Source organism: Schistocerca gregaria, chromosome 6, assembly GCF_023897955.1.
Source record: "Schistocerca gregaria isolate iqSchGreg1 chromosome 6, iqSchGreg1.2, whole genome shotgun sequence".
Taxonomy (NCBI): Eukaryota; Metazoa; Arthropoda; class Insecta; order Orthoptera; family Acrididae; genus Schistocerca; species Schistocerca gregaria.
The window spans coordinates 40,055,679-40,074,567 of NC_064925.1; the positions used below are offsets into that span (position 1 = coordinate 40,055,679).

At 38.1% G+C, this 18,889-nt stretch overlaps 1 protein-coding gene across 24 annotated transcripts in view; it reads left to right on the plus strand.

Annotated features, from left to right (window-relative positions):
* Nucleotides 1–18,889, plus strand: part of LOC126278103 (Down syndrome cell adhesion molecule-like protein Dscam2) — an 810,453-nt gene that overhangs the window by 769,188 nt on the left and 22,376 nt on the right. For all 24 annotated transcript variants that reach the window (XM_049977979.1, XM_049977968.1, XM_049977977.1 and 21 more), the window contains exon 35: nucleotides 10,613–10,673. In XM_049977979.1, coding sequence (XP_049833936.1) covers nucleotides 10,613–10,673 — 61 coding nt within the window. The remainder of the gene's footprint in view (nucleotides 1–10,612; nucleotides 10,674–18,889) is intronic.

The window sequence follows — 18,889 nt, forward strand, 5'->3', positions numbered from 1 at the left end:
AAGAGGTGGCTTCTGTTTTCTCAGATTTCTGAACAACATTGAACACCATACAAAATTATTTCATTGACAATAAAGTTGTTGTCATAATCCGACTTTTTCAGAAATACAGTTACCTCAAAGAAATCTCATTGAGTTTAATTCACTACATTATTCTAGATTGTGAAACATAGTTGTATGCTCCATAGAACTGGCATAAGTTTACTTGAGTTCCTGATATATATATATATGGGGATGTGTGCTACACTGTCAGTTTATTTACCAATAGTACTGTTTATAGGAACTATCATAACAAAACAATTGTAAACCATTTCAGCAGGACCCAGTAAAAATTTGCTCTTGTCATAATATGTGGAAGCTGATCTTACAAGTTAATAACTATAAGGAAGAAAGACATCCCATAGAGTTGATTACAAAATTAGTCACATGATATGCAATGAACACATGAGATCACTTACAGGGGGAGGCAATGAAATATTTCAATTTTTTGTGTATTTGAAGCTTTTAATGTTCAATGTGCCATTTCCAGTTTCTGGAATACCTGTGGTGACCTGATATTTTTTATTTATTTTTTATTTTGAAGGTTTTTAATGAAGACTTATCTGTTACTGAGATGCAGCTCTTGCTGTTTCTAGATACTTTAGTCTTTTAAATTCGTAAATGTACTTAATATTGTCAGTATATACAAGTATTTCTGATAAGTTCAGAAACTCATCATAGCAAATATGTTATATGCTTTAGTGCAGAAAGTTGATGTGGCTGCTTTCATTCCCTGTGGGAAATTATACACCAGTGCCACTAATCAGTCCATCATTAAAGAAACGGTATTATTATTATCTTTAATGACATTAGTACCATTACAATGTCTCCCTTTCATAACTTACTAGATGTTGAGGTAAAGAGGGAAATCACTGGGGCCTCAGTTGAATATGGGTTGTGACTGTAGGAAGTTAATTTGTTGATATGATGGAATCTAGTATTGATGTGGTAATAGCTAACTACATACTAAATAGAAGATATACTCAGTTGTGAACGTGTTTGTAAAAAAGATAAAAAATTGTTGAGTCCTTGGACAAAGCCCTCCTTCAGAGGTACCACGCACACATGCCCACGCGCGCACTCACACTCACACACACACACACACACACACACACACACACACACACACACAAAGCAGGTTGGTAAAAAAGAGTATTCAGTTTTCTTCCGTTTGAGCAGAACATAGTCAAGCAAACACTACAAGACAATAAATTACCAAGGTAATGAATGTTAGTGGTTTTGTGGTGCTGATGTCAGTAGCATACTGTGACAAGTTTACAACTTAATTGTTGACATTGTACTGCAAACCATAAGTTATTTTTAGTTAAGGCTTTCAAAATCAGGTATTTATGCCAAGCATAATCTTAATGTGCTGGATGCACTATGTTTCATATGAGTAAATGCCTAAGAAATCGTCGTCCAAAATTATTAACACTCATGGGATTTCCTAAACAGTAAAATTGTTGCCATATTTTAGATCAGAATTTTTTTCCATGCAAATTGCAATCTAGCAGAACTTGTGAGCCCTTCCCATGTTGATTTATTCATCCTAAATTCTGGACTTATGATATCACTAGTATTTGTGTACCTGTTGCCAATGCCTTTGTCCTAAATATCACAGTGTCTTTTGTACTGTACATTTCATTCAAAATAGTATCTAGAGACTCTATTTTAATCCTTCCTTTCCATATGAAAATATTAACTGCAATCTTAGGAGCTCTGTTTTATCAGTCAAGGCTCTTTTGGAATTGAACTGCTATCAGAAGGTCCCTTTTTTATTTTATCCTTTCTAGTTTTCAGAGGCAAGTTTATCTACATCTACATCTACATTCATACTCCTCAAGACACCCAACAGTGTGTGGCGGAGGGCACTTTACGTGCCACTGTCATTACCTCCCTTTTCTGTTCCAGTCGCGTATGGTTTGCGGGAAGAACGACTGTCTGAAAGCCTCCGTGCGTGCTCGAATCTCTCTAATTTTACATTCGTGATCTCCACGGGAGGTATAAGTAGGGGGAAGCAGTACATTCAATACTTCATCCAGAAACACACCCTTTTGAAACCTGGCGAGCAAGCTACACCGCGATGCAGAGAGCCTCTCTTGCAGAGTCGAGACTTGCGGTACACGGCTGTTAGAAGGGGGGCAAGTTCTTTCACGTACTCTGTGTAGAATCGAATTGGTATTCCGTCAGGTCCAGTGGACTTTCCTCTGTTGAGTGATTTCAGTTGCTTTTCTATTCCTTGGACACTTATTTCGATGTCAGCCATTTTTACATTTGTGCGAGGATTTAGAGAAGGAACTGCAGTGCGGTCTTCCTCTGTGAAACAGCTTTGGAAAAAGGTGTTTAGTATTTCAGCTTTATGCATGTCATCCTCTGTTTCAAAGCCATCATCATCCCGGAGTGTCTGGATATGCTGTTTCGAGCCACTTACTGATTTTACTTAAGACCAGAACTTCCTAGGATTTTCTGTCAAGTCGGTACATAGAATTTTACTTTCGAATTCACTGAACTCTTCACGCATAGCCCTCCTTACGCTAACTTTGACATTGTTTAGGTTCTGTTTGTCTGAGAGGTTTTGGCTGCGTTTAAACTTGGAGTGAAGCTCTCTTTGCTTCCGCAGAAGTTTCCTAACTTTGTTGTTGAAATCTGCCTCCTATTACTCTTGCTAAACAGATAAACCTTCCTCCCTTTTTTTATATTCCTATTAACTTCCATATTCAGGGATGCTGCAATGGCCTTATGATCACTGATTCCCTGTTCTGCACATACAGAGTCGAAAAATTCAGGTCTGTTTGTTATGAGTAGGTCCAAGATGTTATCTCCATGAGTCGGTTCTCTGTTTAATTGCTCGAGGTAATTTTCGGATAGTACACTCAGTATAATGTCACTCGATGCTCTGTCCCTACCACCAGTCCTAAACATCTGAGTATCCCAGTCTATATCTGGTAAATTGAAATCTCCACCTAAGACTATAATATGCTGAGAAAATTTATGTGAAATGTATTCCAAATTTTCTCGCAGCTGTTCTGCCACTAATGCTGCTGAGTCGGTAGGTTGGTAAAAGGAGCCAATTATTAACCTTGCTCAGTTGTTGAGTGTAACCTCCACCCATAATATTTCGCAGGAACTATCCACTTCTACTTCACTACAGGATAATCGACTACTAAGAGCGACAAACACGCCCCCACTGGTTGCATGCAATCTATCCTATCTAAACACCGTCTGTGCCTTTGTAAAAATTTCGGCTTTAATTTATCTCTGGCTTCAGCCAGCTTTCTGTACCTATAACGATTTCAGCTTCGGTGCTTTCTATCAGCGCTTGAAGTTCCGGTACTTTACCAATGCAGCTTTGACAGTTTACAATTACAATACCGATTGCTGCTTGGTCACCGCATGTCCTGACTTTGCCCCGCACCCTTTGAAGCTGTTGCCCTTTCTGTGCTTTCCCGAGGCCATCTGACCTAACAAACCGCCCAGTCCACGCCACACAGCCCCTGCTACCCATGTAGCCGCTTGCTGCGTGTAGTGGACTCCTGAAGTATCCAGCGGAACCCGAAATCCCACCACCCTATGGCGCAAGTCGAGGAATCTGCAGCCCACACGGTCGCAGAACTGTCTCAGCCTCTGATTCAGACCCTCCACTCGGCTCTGTACCAAAGGTCCGCAGTCAGTCCTGTTGACGATGCTGCAGATGGTGAGCTCTGCTTTCATCCCGCTAGCGAGACTGGCAGTCTTCACCAAATCAGATAGCCGGCGGAAGCCAGAGAGGATTTCCTCCAATCCATAGCGACACACATCATTGGTGCCGACATGAGCGACCACCTGCAGATGGGTGCACCCTGTACCCCTCATGGCAACCGGAAGGACCCTTTCCACATCTGGAATGACTCCCCCTGGTATGCACATGGAGTGCACATTGGTTTTCTTCCCCTCTCTTGCTGCCATATCCCTAAGTGGCCCCATTACGTGCCTGACATTGGAGCTCCCAACCACCATGCAACTGTTGATGTGTGCAGACAGTGTCACATTTTCTAAAACATACTGTCATGCAGACTGACATCAGCAGTTTAAATAACTGTCTCAGAACTTAACCTTGTCTTTACAATGTTCATGTGTTACACAAGTAAAGGACATTTTTCCGTGCTTTTTATTCACTGAAACTGTATAAACCTTGTTTGCTGGTGATGTTTGAGCTCTCATCTTGACAACCAGAGTTCCAGAATTAACATATACAATTAATCAATACTGATACCAAAAAAGGAGAAACATACAACTTAGGAAGGGTATAAATAATTGAAAAAGTGGTGAGTAGTGAAATAAATAAGTGTAAATATTTCTTCTTTTCTTTCTGGTTGCTCATTTTGTGAAACTGTTTTACTTCAGTGTATGAATAGAAAAGAACTTTCCCATCAGTTGTGCCAGAATATTTTCTTTATGTGTTCATTTTTACGTCATACACTACAGTAACATAAAAATATATTTTGTTTTCATTGTGATGATGTGACTGCAGTTTTATAAGTGTACATGTATTAATGTCATTGATGTCTTTGTTACAGGGACATAAATTTCTTTATTTTGTTACATGTATGCTGTTGTATTTATATGTTTTTTATTCATTACAAATGTTCTAGTGTTTCTATAGTTTCACTTTTTAATGCCTGAGTTAGGAAGTGAACATTACAGTTATAATACTCACACAGAACTTTACATTATAAATTGTGTTCTAACCTATAAATTAGATTAAGCCAATTCTAATCACAGTTGTCTTATTTATTGAATTCTCTCTCGATATAGTCCTCAAACATGAGGAGAAAAACCGTGACATTTGTCAGAATCTTGAGTAAGTGTTTATAGTGCTTTTGTTGTCAGCTGTATTTTTACTGGCATTTATTCCCCCTGTTTATCATTCCAGATAATAAATACTAAATGTGAAAAAAAGTGACCAGTTCTGTCTGATGGCTTTTCCTAGATAGCGTAATGCATGATAATTTGCTTGCTCAGTATAGACATAAAACATTTCTTTGTTCCTTCCTTCTCTATGTAATTTTGTTGTAACTCGTAGTTGAAGTGCCATGCGTATGAGTTTGCCTTTCAGTTGATACACAGCACAAGAAGACAGCAAAACACGATTTAATAAGTATTCAATAAATATCAGCGTAACTCAAATTTATTAGGTGTTTCATACAGATTAAAAAAAAATTAAAGACAAGTTTCATCTTCTTCCCCGTATCCTTCACTTATGATGATAGTCTGTCTTCATGGAGAGAACCAAGACAGTTCAGTTTACATGTTATTAATATAGAATTTCAGTTCAGTGAATGAGACATACTATACATGGACACTATAGAACGATCTGGCATGATAAGAGGTAATGTAGGAAAATAATATTCATTTTTGTAATGTTGGAAGTAGCTTTAGCAATTCACTGAACTGAGACAACAGTGCTGAATCCAAGATGTGTTTCTGTAGACTGTGCTTTGCTGTCTTATTTTGCCGGGTGTCACCTCTTATGTGTTTCATTTTAGTATTGTTTGCCCTGCTGAGGTCCTAAAAGTATTGAAAGAACTGATATTATACCATTACCTAGATTAGTTCGAACTAATCTGATTTGTGCTGCTGATTTTTCCTTTTTGTATTTGTAACTTACTGGGTAATACAGCAAACTATCATAAAGGCTAAATAATGAAACAGAAGCACATTCATGCAAAGAGTGTACCCATGTTGGTATAATGCCATTTTGTGCTCTACAGGGAGAAAGGACAAAGCTAGTAGGATGCTGAAGAGTAAGGAAGAATTTATGAAATAAGACACGCAAAAATAAAAATACATTCTGGAAGGATTTCCATCTTACTAACATAAATGATACTTTCAGATTCAGACTTATATATACTGCTGTTGTATGAGAGCATTTCTGCATTATTGGAGCTCTCTTCAGAGTTTGCAACATGGTGTTCTGTAAGGACTTAAGCTAAACTTTCAGGTTCTCTTGCACTCATATTTCAACTCTGTTGAAAATGGGCATGAAGCAACTGCATGGAAAAAGAGCCCAGCTGCTAAGAGCCTCAGCTTGCTATGATGTCATTTTCTGAACATGTGTATGTTTTTGTCTCTGTTATACAAGTGTAAACAGTTGTAAATGTATTGTGCATTGACTGTACAGGCCATCAGCACACCACAGTGGCAAGGACAGTTTCAGGAAGTTATCCCCTTCTCCTGGTATGGCTATACACATACTAACAGCATATTACAGCAATAGACAATATACATAGGAGACTCCAAGTGAGAAATATGTGCTTGGAAGGATGGGTGGTCAAAAAGTTTCAAAAATATCCCCTCCACAATATTAATTATGAAACTTCCTGGCAGATTAAAAATTTGTCCTAGACTTAGACTCAAACTTGGAACCTTCACCTTTTGCGGGCAAGTGCTCTACCGGCTGAGCTACCCAAGCATGAATCATGACCTGTTCTCACAGCTTTACTACCACTAGAACCACTTCTCATACCAACCAAACTTCACAAAAATTCTCCTGTGTAACTTGCAAGAATAGCACTCATAGAAGAAAGGATATTGCAGAGATATGGATTAACCACAACCTAGGGGATGTTTCAAGAATGAAATTTTCATTCTGCAGTGGAGTGTGCTCTGATATGAAACTTCCTGGCAGATTAAAACTGTATGCCAGATTGATACTCAAACTCGGGACATAGAGAAAAGGGTTATTTCCCCAGTTATTGTATAATCGGGTACACATTTTTGCTGATCCAGGTGGCTGGAAAGCAACTACCCAAAACAATGAATGGAATGAAAAGCAAATTCAACATTGTTAGCATCCTTTCAACCCAGATGTTACCGATAGGACAGTGGTTCCATTTCAGTAAGAATTAACACTATTCCACCAATATGGAGAGGGACTAACTGTGGGTAATTGCATGCTGCATTGTTATGGTGTTAAACCATATATGTAAATAACAATAATATAATAATGTAGCTTTATAATAATGTGTGATAATATTTACAAGTACACAAATTATAAAAGTCTTTATTCCTGTAGTTTGTCAAGGGACTTGTTGCACTCTGTCATGGCAGAGGCACATATGCATAAAATGCTCTCATTGAAGAATACCTGAAAAAATGAGAGATTTTAATCAATAGAGACTAGCTTAAAATATCTGCTAAGACTAGGCACTATGCACTGTGCTTTCTAAATACTATAAGTGATACGTGTGAACTGATAGACAGGAAAGAATATTGAGGTTGAAAAGAAAAGTACTGTAGAAAGCAATCTTGTAAATTGTGCAAACAATAAGAATATAAGTCATAAACAAAATGACTATTGGATATTTCAGTTATTAAATTTGAGAGGATGTTAGCACCTTGTAACACAAACTAGAGAAGAACTGGCAACAGGGAATTAATTGCTAACAGCAAATGAAAAACTGTCTACAAACAACTGTTGAAGAATATGGTCACGAAGAACTGTCTACAAACATAGTGAGATTTGCAATCTAAAAATAGTTAATCAAAAGAGGAAGAAAAAGAAATTTGACTGTCATCTATGAAAAATTTAAGTTTCAACCTTAAAAACTCACTAAGATCATGCGAAATATTTCTGTGGATTAAAATTAAATAAATAGTGCATTGAGTCTTACAAATTCTAATTACTCAAAAAGGCAATAACACTACTTCAATGTAAAGCATAAATATGAAAGAAGTCTATTGATCTCTCATATAAAAATACAGGCTGTTTCAACATCTTTTTGTCAACCATCTTGTGGTGTTAGATCACATCATGCGGAACAACTTTTGTTAGCGACAAAATTTTAGCTGACATTTTGCAGTGGTTCTAAGCGTCTTTTAATATTCCGTGACCCTAGGACAACGAGATATCACTGAACTAGCAGCATCTACTAACAAGGTGTGATGTATACTATTGACCCCTGTAAGTTGATATTATGGTTGTCAACAATAAAGCCTTTAGAATGCTTGTCTCTAACAAAAATGGAGAAAGATTTTTTAGAAGTGAATCAGGAACTTTAATTTTGTTAGGTCTATCCCCTTTTATATGGAGCAGATGACTGGATTATAAGAAACACACAAGGCATTTGCATGTCACAGGGCTCCTACACCCTGCTGCCTCTCAGGGACATAACTAAAATAAAAAGACAGCTAACGTCACTGGGAAGCATTTGTGAACTTTTTGTCTCTAATAAAAGTTGATCCCCATGACATAATCAATCACCCCTAGATGTTTAGTACTAAGGCTTTGAAAAATCCTGTATATTAAGTGCCACATTTAAATCTGTTGTTTTATTTTCAGAAACTTTATTAGTTTTGGGCTCTATAAATTAAAAAACATACTTATGACACAAATGTATTATTATGAGTTCCGTCTGTCACAACACTTACAGAATAATTTTTGGCCATTTCACCATAAACTTATTCTGATACTAATAACCATTTTCCAACTTTCCTCAACTCTTTAAAAATATTCAACTGAAGACTGAAAATATTTGAAATTTTGCCGGTTATATATTTCAAAAGCTGCTGCATACATTGCTCTTTGAAAGTACACTAATGTAGCTTCATGGATGTAGCATTATTAAAAAATAAATTGTATTATTCATGATTAGTCAGTTCATTGGTATTTTGTTTCTTGTAGAATTATTGAAACATTGTCAGGGAAAGTGGAAGTGGTTGCTTGTTTTTGTATAATAAAAAAAGTCTCTAATAGTCATGGCAGAAATTCTGAGGCTTTATAATTACGAACTTGAAAGAAAATTCAATAATGCTAAACAGTAGTTTCCTCTAATACACATCATATGAGGGGGGGGGGGACCCAAAAATAACCGGAATTTCTTTCTAGAAAGCATATACTTTATTGTTTTCAAATACAACCTCAATCTCCTTTGAAGTTATCTCTATTTGCATTAATACACTTGTCCAAACGTTCTTTCCAGTGTTCGAAGCACCTTTTAAATTTGTCCTCTTTGATACCTGCTAGCACTTCCATGACATTGTGTTTTATGTCTTCCACATCCACAAAATGCTTCCCCCTCAAGTCTCTTTTCAAGTCCGAGGGCGCTAAATCCAGCGAATAGGGCACGTGGGTCAAGGTAGTCGTTCTTGTTGAGGCCAAAAACTGGCATACGCTGAGAGCCCTGTGCACAAGAGCATTGTCGTGATGCAGGACCCACACGCCAGAATCCCACAAAGCCAGACGTTTTCGTGACAGACTACTGTGAAGCCGTTTCATAAGAATTGTTGGTTTACTTTTTATTTGGTCGAAGTGAGCCAGGTGACTTCCATTGTGATGATGGACTGTTGTTTACTTTCTGGATCGTACCCATAGCACCATGACTCATCACCTGTAATGATTTTGTTGAAAAAATGTGGATCATCTTTGAACACGTCCTTCATTTCGAGACAGACTTGAACGTGACGATCCCTTTGATCTCCGGTAAGAAGCTTTGGCATGAATTTTGCTGCCAGTCTTCGCATCCCCAAATTGATGGTCAAGATGTGCTGAATTGAGCTCCAGGACAACACGGACAAGTTCTCGAGTTGGTCGATCATCCCGCGTCGATCTTCACTGATGAGACCAAGGATTTCGAGCGGTTGAAGGTCGACCGGAACAGGGCTGATCTTCAACCACCATTTCTCCCTTTTTAAACTGAGAAAACCATTCATATACTTGCGTTTCACTAAGAACATGGTCTTTGTAAGTGTCTCAATCATCACAACGGTTTCTGCTGCGTTCTTGCTGAGCAAGAAACAAAACTTCACTGCTGCACGTTGTGTGTAAGAACTAGCCATTTCCTCATGTCGTGTCTGCACTGTACACACACTCAAAGAACTGCCAAAGAACCACACTTATCACTGTTGGGTGATGCTGTGTAGCAGATTGACTCAACAGAGCTCCTATTACAACCCTCAGGTGGCGCAACCTGCCACTACAAGTACACGATGTGCAGTATTATGATTCCGGTTACTTTTGAGTCCCCCCTCGTATCCCACTTTCTTTAGTTATGTATTACAGAAAATCATATCCCTCCCCAAATGTTTGTATTGTTGCAGTTTTATACTATCTTGCTCATTATCTGTTTTCAAAGTTTAGAACTCATGGATTAAATTCCCATAAAAATTGTTCTGAAGTGTTTTTTGTTGACAGTCAATTGTTTTTGGTAATCCATCATGATACAATTGAAAACAAGTTAAGACTAAGTGGCTTATATTATTTCTCTTACTCAAGCAGTGTATTCAGTCACTGCGATGGTCTAATAAGAGTATTTATTCTTCCTAATGACATTGGCTTGATTATAAAATATGTTGGGGGGAAAAGAATGAAAATGAAAAAAATCAATGAATGAGAAAAAGAAGCAGTCTGGTTATTCCGTATGTTCTCCTGAGTTCTTAAGAATGATGTCTTAAGGGAATCAATTACATATTCTTGCAGTACTCCTTGTCAATGGCAGCTTTAGTCCCAGACATTGTTTGTGAAACTTTTATGTTTTTTTCTGGATCTTGTAGCAGGGGTTACAATACGACAGGAGCTGTATTTTTATTTTGTTTTCAGTCAGTGTAAGAGCCCACAACAAGGACATGACCACTGAGGAAATGAGAAAGCTGATTGAGAGGTCAGTAATTTGACTTCTAAGCTTATTCTCACATGAGAAATGACACTTAATTATTTTTTCCAGTACTTCTTGGTAATATAAGACAGAATTTTGTTTATGAAAACAATCAGTTTGCAAATTAAGAGAAACTGTATCACTAACAGAAATATTTAAAGTAATCGTTTCTCAAATTATACTGCACTCTAAATCTCTATTACTTAAAAGTTACATTTTATTATTTTTCTGTCAACACAAGACAAATTAATTTACTTGTAGAACACATTTGTTCAAGTAACCCTCTGTGTTTGAAGATAATGTTAAAATCCCTTTTCAAAATCCAGATTAAAGAGTATTATTTTTGTTTAGTGTAATTGAATCAAATCATATTCACCCTCACCAATGAACGAACTCCCTAATAAATTATGTTGTCAATCTGTGATCATGGCACTGCATGTTAATCAAAAGAAACTAGCAGCCACATATTATACCAAGAGTCTTAATGGTATATGATTAATTAATTGGCATTTCCTAATATTTTTAGGTCAAGTGTGACATTATTTCAGTCATTTTATGTCCTGGAAAATCTGCACATATATGCTTTGCTGTTTGTAAGACTCATACAGTCAATTTAAGAAAATAAACTTAAAGAATTACAGAATATGAAACTTATATATTTTGGTAGGAACAACTGAAGTTGAGATAAGTCCATTGAGGAGTAGAAAATGAAATAAAGAATAGCAATAATAAAAACTAATTTAAATTTTGCAACAATGCAAATGATAACAGAGAATAAGGAAATGTGAAATAAGTGAGAAATGAAACTGAACCATATTGAGCAACGAGAGAGAATACACATGATAGAAAAACATATAATTTTCCCTAGTATATTTTTTGTATGGACTGAATGGTGCATCAGGTGAAGAGCTCTGTGAGCCTGTTATACAGATGTAAAAGTGAAAAATAATATACTGCTGGTAAAACAAAACTTAACCAGTACAGAATTTTTGAGGTACTGCTATAAATGAAGTCTTCTGTTCACAATATTTACCCATCACATTATGAAAACTCTATAGGAACACATAATTTATGCTCTTACCAGTTTTTTCTGCTTTTTCAATAAAAATAGGAATGGAAATGTGAGTAAATCTCTGTTGCATGTGAGACTTCATACTGGATTGTTCTAACTGCAAATAGACATCAAAGATAGCCCTTTTATTTGACTACTTCATTATCAAATCAGACATTTATCTTGGGTCACTTGGTCATAGAGGAAGACAGTAATATTAAAATGTGCCTGAAAAAAATTGGTGTGTTCCTGTTACTCAGTTGATGGTTTGTGCATATTTGCTGCGAGGGTGTGTGTGTGGGTGGGGGGGGGGGGGGGGGGCAGAGCACTGTTAGTATAGTGGTATAGGCTGTTAAGGTTTTAAGGTTATTTATATTACAGAAAGCTAGATAAGAAGTTTCATTTAGATTTTACTCAACAGCAGAATGTGTGTAATAAATGTCTTACATTGTGTTCCATTTTGTAGCTTGTGCATGCTCAGAGGAGTACTTGGTATTTAATAGGCATGCTTTTTGTGTGGTATTCCTTAATAACTTTAAAACATGCAAATGTTTTGAAATTTCAGTAGGGAGGCCAGTTTGGTTACATTAATTTTCAGAAAAATTTGTGCAGAGAGCGCATTGCACTTATTTTACAAAGAAACAGAGTGCTTCCTTGTAATTTATCAATTTCACATTAATTATCTTTTTGATACAGTTGTATGTAATTTAACATATTTCTTTGTGTAATATGTGGTTGCTGTTGCAGTAGTTACTACCCTTTCCTTTTATGTAACTTATGTGTTGCTTGTTGTAAGTGTGCCTGCATTATTATAACACCATTTACCTCTTTTTACATCAACCTTCTCTTCTTTCATGGAATGTTCAACAAATCAGAAAACCGTAAGTTGTAGATTGTTACATACTTAGTACTAAATAGCTATTCATAAAAAAATAATGATGCTTGCTTCTGTTTTCTAAATTGTTTTGTTGAGAGTAGCTTTCAGGCAGCTTAGGATATAATGCTCAGAGGTGTGATTGAACACCATAATTTCACATTTATTACTTGCTCTCTGCAACTTCCGTTTTGGAATGAAAACCATATGTTTATTTGATACCAAGTGCATTATGGCACTTGGAGAGTTAAACTTTTTAGTAGATTGTCTTAGCATCTTAAGAACAACACCCATTATTCAGATTAAATAAAGTGCCTGATACCTTTAAAATAAAATTAGTCTTTCTTATAAACCAACAGAAACTAAAGCATTGTAAATAAGTCCCTTTCTCATGACATAGAATGCACACAACAAGGAACCCAATAACTCAAAATTTTGGAAGTGTAATATGTTGCCTGACTGTTCTTCAAATGTGCAATGTTGAAATTTTAACAATATACCTCTCTGTGCTGCACAGCGCCTCTCTTGTAGTGTCTGCCACTGCAGTTTGATGAGCATCTACATTAAGTTATTGTTTCTCAGGTTATTTTTTATGTCCTGTGCATCTTTTAGCTGACTTGAAATTTTTTTAATGGTCACACTACAGTTTTTCTATCTGTTACTTCTTATCAGGCTTTTAACAACTTTCATTTATGCATTATTTCTTTTCCAGTTTGAATTTTCAGCAACAGCTTATGACAGCTTCTGTTGGCACAATAGTCCTTACCCAATATTTTCCTAAGCAATATTTTAACTGAGCTTTAGTATTAAGGTTGATTATTAACTCTGAGCCTTGAACTGTATTCTACTTCCATTTTAAGTGTTGTGTATTAAGGTCCTTATGTTGTTAGTGTTTATTATGGTCACTCTGCTTTTTCCCCTGGTTTACAATTTTTAAAAATTGCTGTCATAATCGAGTTTTATTTTAGCTGACTCAGTCACTTAGATGAATGGTGAATTTCTGGTTCCCAGAATGCATATTTTGTATTATAGCTGCCACATACGGTAGTTGCATTTATATTTTTTTAAAAAAAGCCACATTTTCATCTTTCAGGGAATGTGTTATATTCATTCTGGCTTACATTTATGAGAACTTGCTGTCATATACTCTGTGTCAATAAGTGTGCATATGTGTAAGTGCACACACACACACACACACACACACACAAAACTCTTAACTTGTATGATGTTAAACTTATGGATGAATTATTTTACAAATTGTGTCTGGTTACGAAATACATTTATCACCTTAACAGTTTTAAATTCCCCCTTTCTGTATGCTGAACTGTTTTGATCTACTTGGATATTACTAATAAAAGAGAGATGCGTATGTCTACAACTTCTAGTTTCAGTAGGTCTCAAGATCAACAATATACATTGATTACAATGCATTTTTTTTTTTGTAAACAGCAAAACTATAGTTGTATATGGAATGATAGAAATCATATTTTTCAATCACTGTGTCAGAAAATGAGAATCTGATATTTGTAAGTTAATTATAAAGGAGATTTGTTTATCAACTAATAACCCAACATTGATGGTAAAAGAATATGTTGATGCACGAGTTAAGTTAGTGCTTCTATTGGCAATGAAAATGTGGTCTACAATTTATTCACCACTCACCACATAGAGGAGTGTTGAACTACACACACAGGCACGTTTAAAAGAAGGTTTAATTGTTTCTGCTATCAGATACACAATCACATTTAAAAGAAGTTTTAATTGTTTCTAGCTATCAGATAAAGTCTTTCATCAGACCGAGAAAAACACACATACATTCATATATGCACAGCACACACCTACATAGCACTCTGACCCCACAGGGCAACTACTGATGTCAGCTTTTGTGGCTATTTTGGGTACAGAAGGGGCTGGGAGGGGGTGGGATTGCAGGGCAGGGGTGGGGGAAGATCCTGTACTGCTGCTCGTGGAAGTGCGCAGGGATTTGGTAGGTACAAGACAATGGGCAGCTAGGTGCAGCATCGGGAGTCCTATGCTGTGTGAGGAGGGGGGGGGGGGGGGGGGGTGGCAGAGGAGGGAAACAGGGAATTAGGAAAGACTATACAGACAAGCTTTGTGTGGATAGATGGTGTGTGTGGTGAGGCTGGGGTGGGAGAAGATAAAGGCATGGCTACTAGTAAAGGTTGCAGCCAGAGGGAATAAGGGGACCAGAGGATATGTTGCAGGGAAAATTCCCACTTACACGGTTCTTAAAAGATGATATTTGTGGGAAAGATTCGGGTGATATGTGATGTGAAGCAGTCATTGAAGCAAACTACATTGCATTGCATGGCCCGCTCAGATACTGGTGGTGGTGGTGGTGGTGGTATGTGTGTGTGTGTGTGTGTGTGTGTGTGTGTGTGTGTGTGTGTGTGTGTTTTGACCATAGGGGCACTCAGGAACTAGGTTTTCCACATCCTTACACATTTTAGAAGGAACAAATCTGGATTAAATCACTAAAATTGTTGCACACATCGAGAATGAAACCTACAAAATGACACTTGTGCACTTACTCCCACATCAATCACACAATCACTGTATCAAACATACCTTAAGACGACGGAGAAAATGCAGGTGCCCTATAGTCTTGGAAAAAATATTGGACAATTCACGAAACTGTAAAACACAAATTCATTTAAACAGAAGCTGTTGCACTTTTGGTTCAAAAGAGAGTGGATAAACAATAACAAGCAAAGGTTAGTAGAGATTCTTGCATTTGTGAAAAGATCTATGCACGAAGCATACAACAATTACCACTGTCATACCTCAGCAAAATATCTGTCAAAGAATCCAAGAAAATTCTGGTCCGATGTAATATCACTAAGCAGATCTAAGGCTTCCATTCAGTCACTTCTGGACCAGTCTTGGGTGTCAGTTGAACATTCACACAGGAGAATCATACAAACATATTACTGTTTGACCATCCTTCATATTCCTATCTGGACGACATAGTAATAAGCATCCTTGGATTAGAGAAACAGCTGAAAGAGTTGGCAACAAAGAAATCACCAGGTTTGGACAGAATCCCAACTCAGTTTTTCAAGGATTGCATTTTTCAGGAATCTCTTGCCCAGCACAAAGTCCCAAGTGACTAGAGATAAGTGCAGGTTACTCCTGTACATAAGGATGGCAAAAGAGTGGACCTGCAAAATTACATACCAATATCCCTAAGATTGATTTGCTGTAGAATCCTTGAACACATTTTCAGTTTCTTGAGACCAAGAATTTTATGTCCACAAATTAGTGGTTTCAGAAAGCATCACTCATGTGAAACTCAGCTTGCCCTTTTCTCACATGATATACTGTGAAATATGGATGAAGGCAACAGGCATAGCCCATTTTCCTAGATTTCTGGCAAGTGTTTGACATGGCACTCCACTGGAAACTGTTGAAGAAGGTACTAGCATACAGAATAGGTTCACAGGCATACGAGTGGCTCGAAGACTTCTTAAGTTATAGAACCTAGTATGTTGTCCTCGGTACTGATTGTTTATCTGAGACAAGGGCACAGTCAGGAAAAACCTAGAGAAGTGCAATAGAACTCTATATACATAAATGATTTAGTGGCAGACAGGGGAAGCAGCAATCTGCAGTTGTTTGCTGATGATGATGTTGTGATGTACGCAAAGGTGTCAAAGTTGAGTGACTGTAGAAGGATACCGGATGGCCTAGACTAAATTTCTAGTTGGTGTGATGAATGGCAGCTATTTCTAAAAGTAGAAAAATGTAAATTAATGTGGATGTTCAGATACAGTATGAGTAGTGTGGCTCTCACGACCTTAAAGGCTGTGAAGTTGTCTGCTGTTGGGCAGTACTTAAACTGCTGAGGAGCATCACACCTGTCCCAGATTGCTGAGTGGCACTCACTGGTCCACCAAGGTACAATTTTCCTCCTAAGATGACCTAAAGATTCTGCGATTTATAAGTCAGTGGCATGATGGGTAACTCGAGTACATTGTTCACCCTTTCCTGGACAGTATTGTTGTGTTCAAACACAGTCAGGAGGCTGCAAAGCATCCATTAGTGGGAAGTGGTCACTGGAATGAAAGTCATCAATTGCTTTCCACTGGGCAGAGTCTGCAAGAATGGGAGAGCAGAAGGAAAGGTTGATGTAGGAGGACAATTCAGTAGCAGCAAGAAAATGAGTGAGACTTTCATATTGAGGATGCACAGCTCCTGAGACATTATGAGTTTCTCCAAGACTCAACCCCAAGGGCAAGTATTGTGTGAGCCCTGTAATGCATTTTGTGCACTGAAATCACTCAGTAGGAGAAATGGTTAGGGGAGTTGTTTAATAAGGTCTGTGAGAGCCTCAGAGTCTATTGCATTCTGTGGAGGTAAATACTTGAAGTTTAGTGGCTAATGCTTGTAGGTCAGTAATCAAGGAGAGAAAAAAGGAGTGGTGCATGTTATAGACAAACACAGCATCTACTCCCTTGGCTCTTTCCCTAGTTAGGTAGTCCTTTCAGTGGTAGGTATAACCCTGTAGCATAGGATCATCAGTGGCTTTAAAATGTGTTTCTTGTAGACACAAGCACAGGGGTTGTGTGTGTATCAGGGGTTTCACTCCTCCACATGGGTCCTGAACCAATTAATATTCTGCTGTAATATGGAATCCATCCATCATGGGGGTAGCAATTTTATCCTGTCTTTCTGCCAGGGACAGCAGCCCATAATGAGTGGAGACTCAGTAATGGATGGAGGCTCAGTCTTGAGGCAAGATGATGGTCCCAGTCCAACATCAGGGTCCATTAGCTCTACATAAGAATCATGAGAGACGTCAGAGAGGATGACATCAACGTCGTTGGACTGTTTACTTTCTGACTCCATCAGTAGTGGACACTTGGTCTTTGATTTTGTGCCCTTGGGAGCCACAACTGTTGGTGTGGGAGTGGCAGCACTGGATGAGGACCAGGCTGAATTCTGGAGGGGCAGGAAGCTCTGCAACATCGGCAACCAGACCTGTTCTAAAGTGCTGGGGGGAGATACAGGCATGGAAATAACTGCAACTTGATAAGTGCGCCGACAAACACACATACAAGTGCTGATACTAGTAATCTCTCTTTGTGTAGCAGCAACGGATTCCTGCACTAGCTGTTTTAAGAATTGAAGCAAAGGAGTTAGTGAATGTTGGGGGTAGCATGGCTTTATACATCTTTTTGACCTCACCACATGGGATGCGCTTCATGGCCTTAAGCTCTTCCATCTTCTGTTCTTCAAAATATACATTAGAGCCCTGACTCCAGACTGGGTGAGTCCCAGAGCAATTCACACACTGCAAGGGAGATGAACACGTGATTCCTTCATGGACGGCATTACGAAATTTGCCACAAGTGGCTTATCCCTTACACCCAAGAGTAGTATGCCCAAAGCATTGGCATTTGAAACAGCACATTGGGTTAGGGATATAAGGCCACTTGCTAAGGCGAAGGAAACCAGCCTTAAGAAGTTTCCTGTTACTGAATGTGAGGAGAAAGGAGTCAGATTTTACAAGACACTCGTCCACCTTCTTCGTTATGTTTTGGATGTTGACTACACTTTCTGGAGTCCACTTATCTTTCAGTTCCACCTTGGTAATGTCTACCAGATCCCTGTAATCACAACACCTATGCTGTAACTCACAGTGGCTGTGTAGGTCAGTATTAATGGCATATTCCCCAAGGCATTGAGCTTTATGTAGGTTCTTTGCTTGTTGGGAACTAGAAGTTTCCACCAACAGCATCCTGTTATGCAGTCACTTGACTGATGTTAAAGTGGCAGTAATGCCTTCTAAGCCTTTTGAATATAGAAAAGTAAAAATTTCTCGAAGGTGCCCTCTTTCCTTTTCACTATTAAAAATACTTTCTGACTACCAGTATGAATTCTGTTTCTAGAGAAAGTACTCTTACAATGAACTCCTGAGTCAGTGGCACCGGCTCCACAAACTCTCTTGTTTGATTGGGTGTTGGTACATAACAGTGACCCACCCTTTCTGCTGGGAGGAGATGGAGACAATTTCGAGAGTTCTATATTAGTCCCATGAAAAGCCAGGAAAATAAAAGTCCAGCCCCATTGTGTAGGTAACCCTTATACAACTGAGGTGCAGCAACTTCCCCAGAGGTTGCCCACTAGTGTCTGTTCCACCTCAGTAGCCATGCATCTAATTAGCTTGCAGCACACATTGAGATAGAGGCTTTCCTAGAGAGGTTTTTACTGTCCTCACAATCCATGCAGTCAAGCCAAGATCTCTTTTCTTTGTGACATGCAATGTTCCACCAC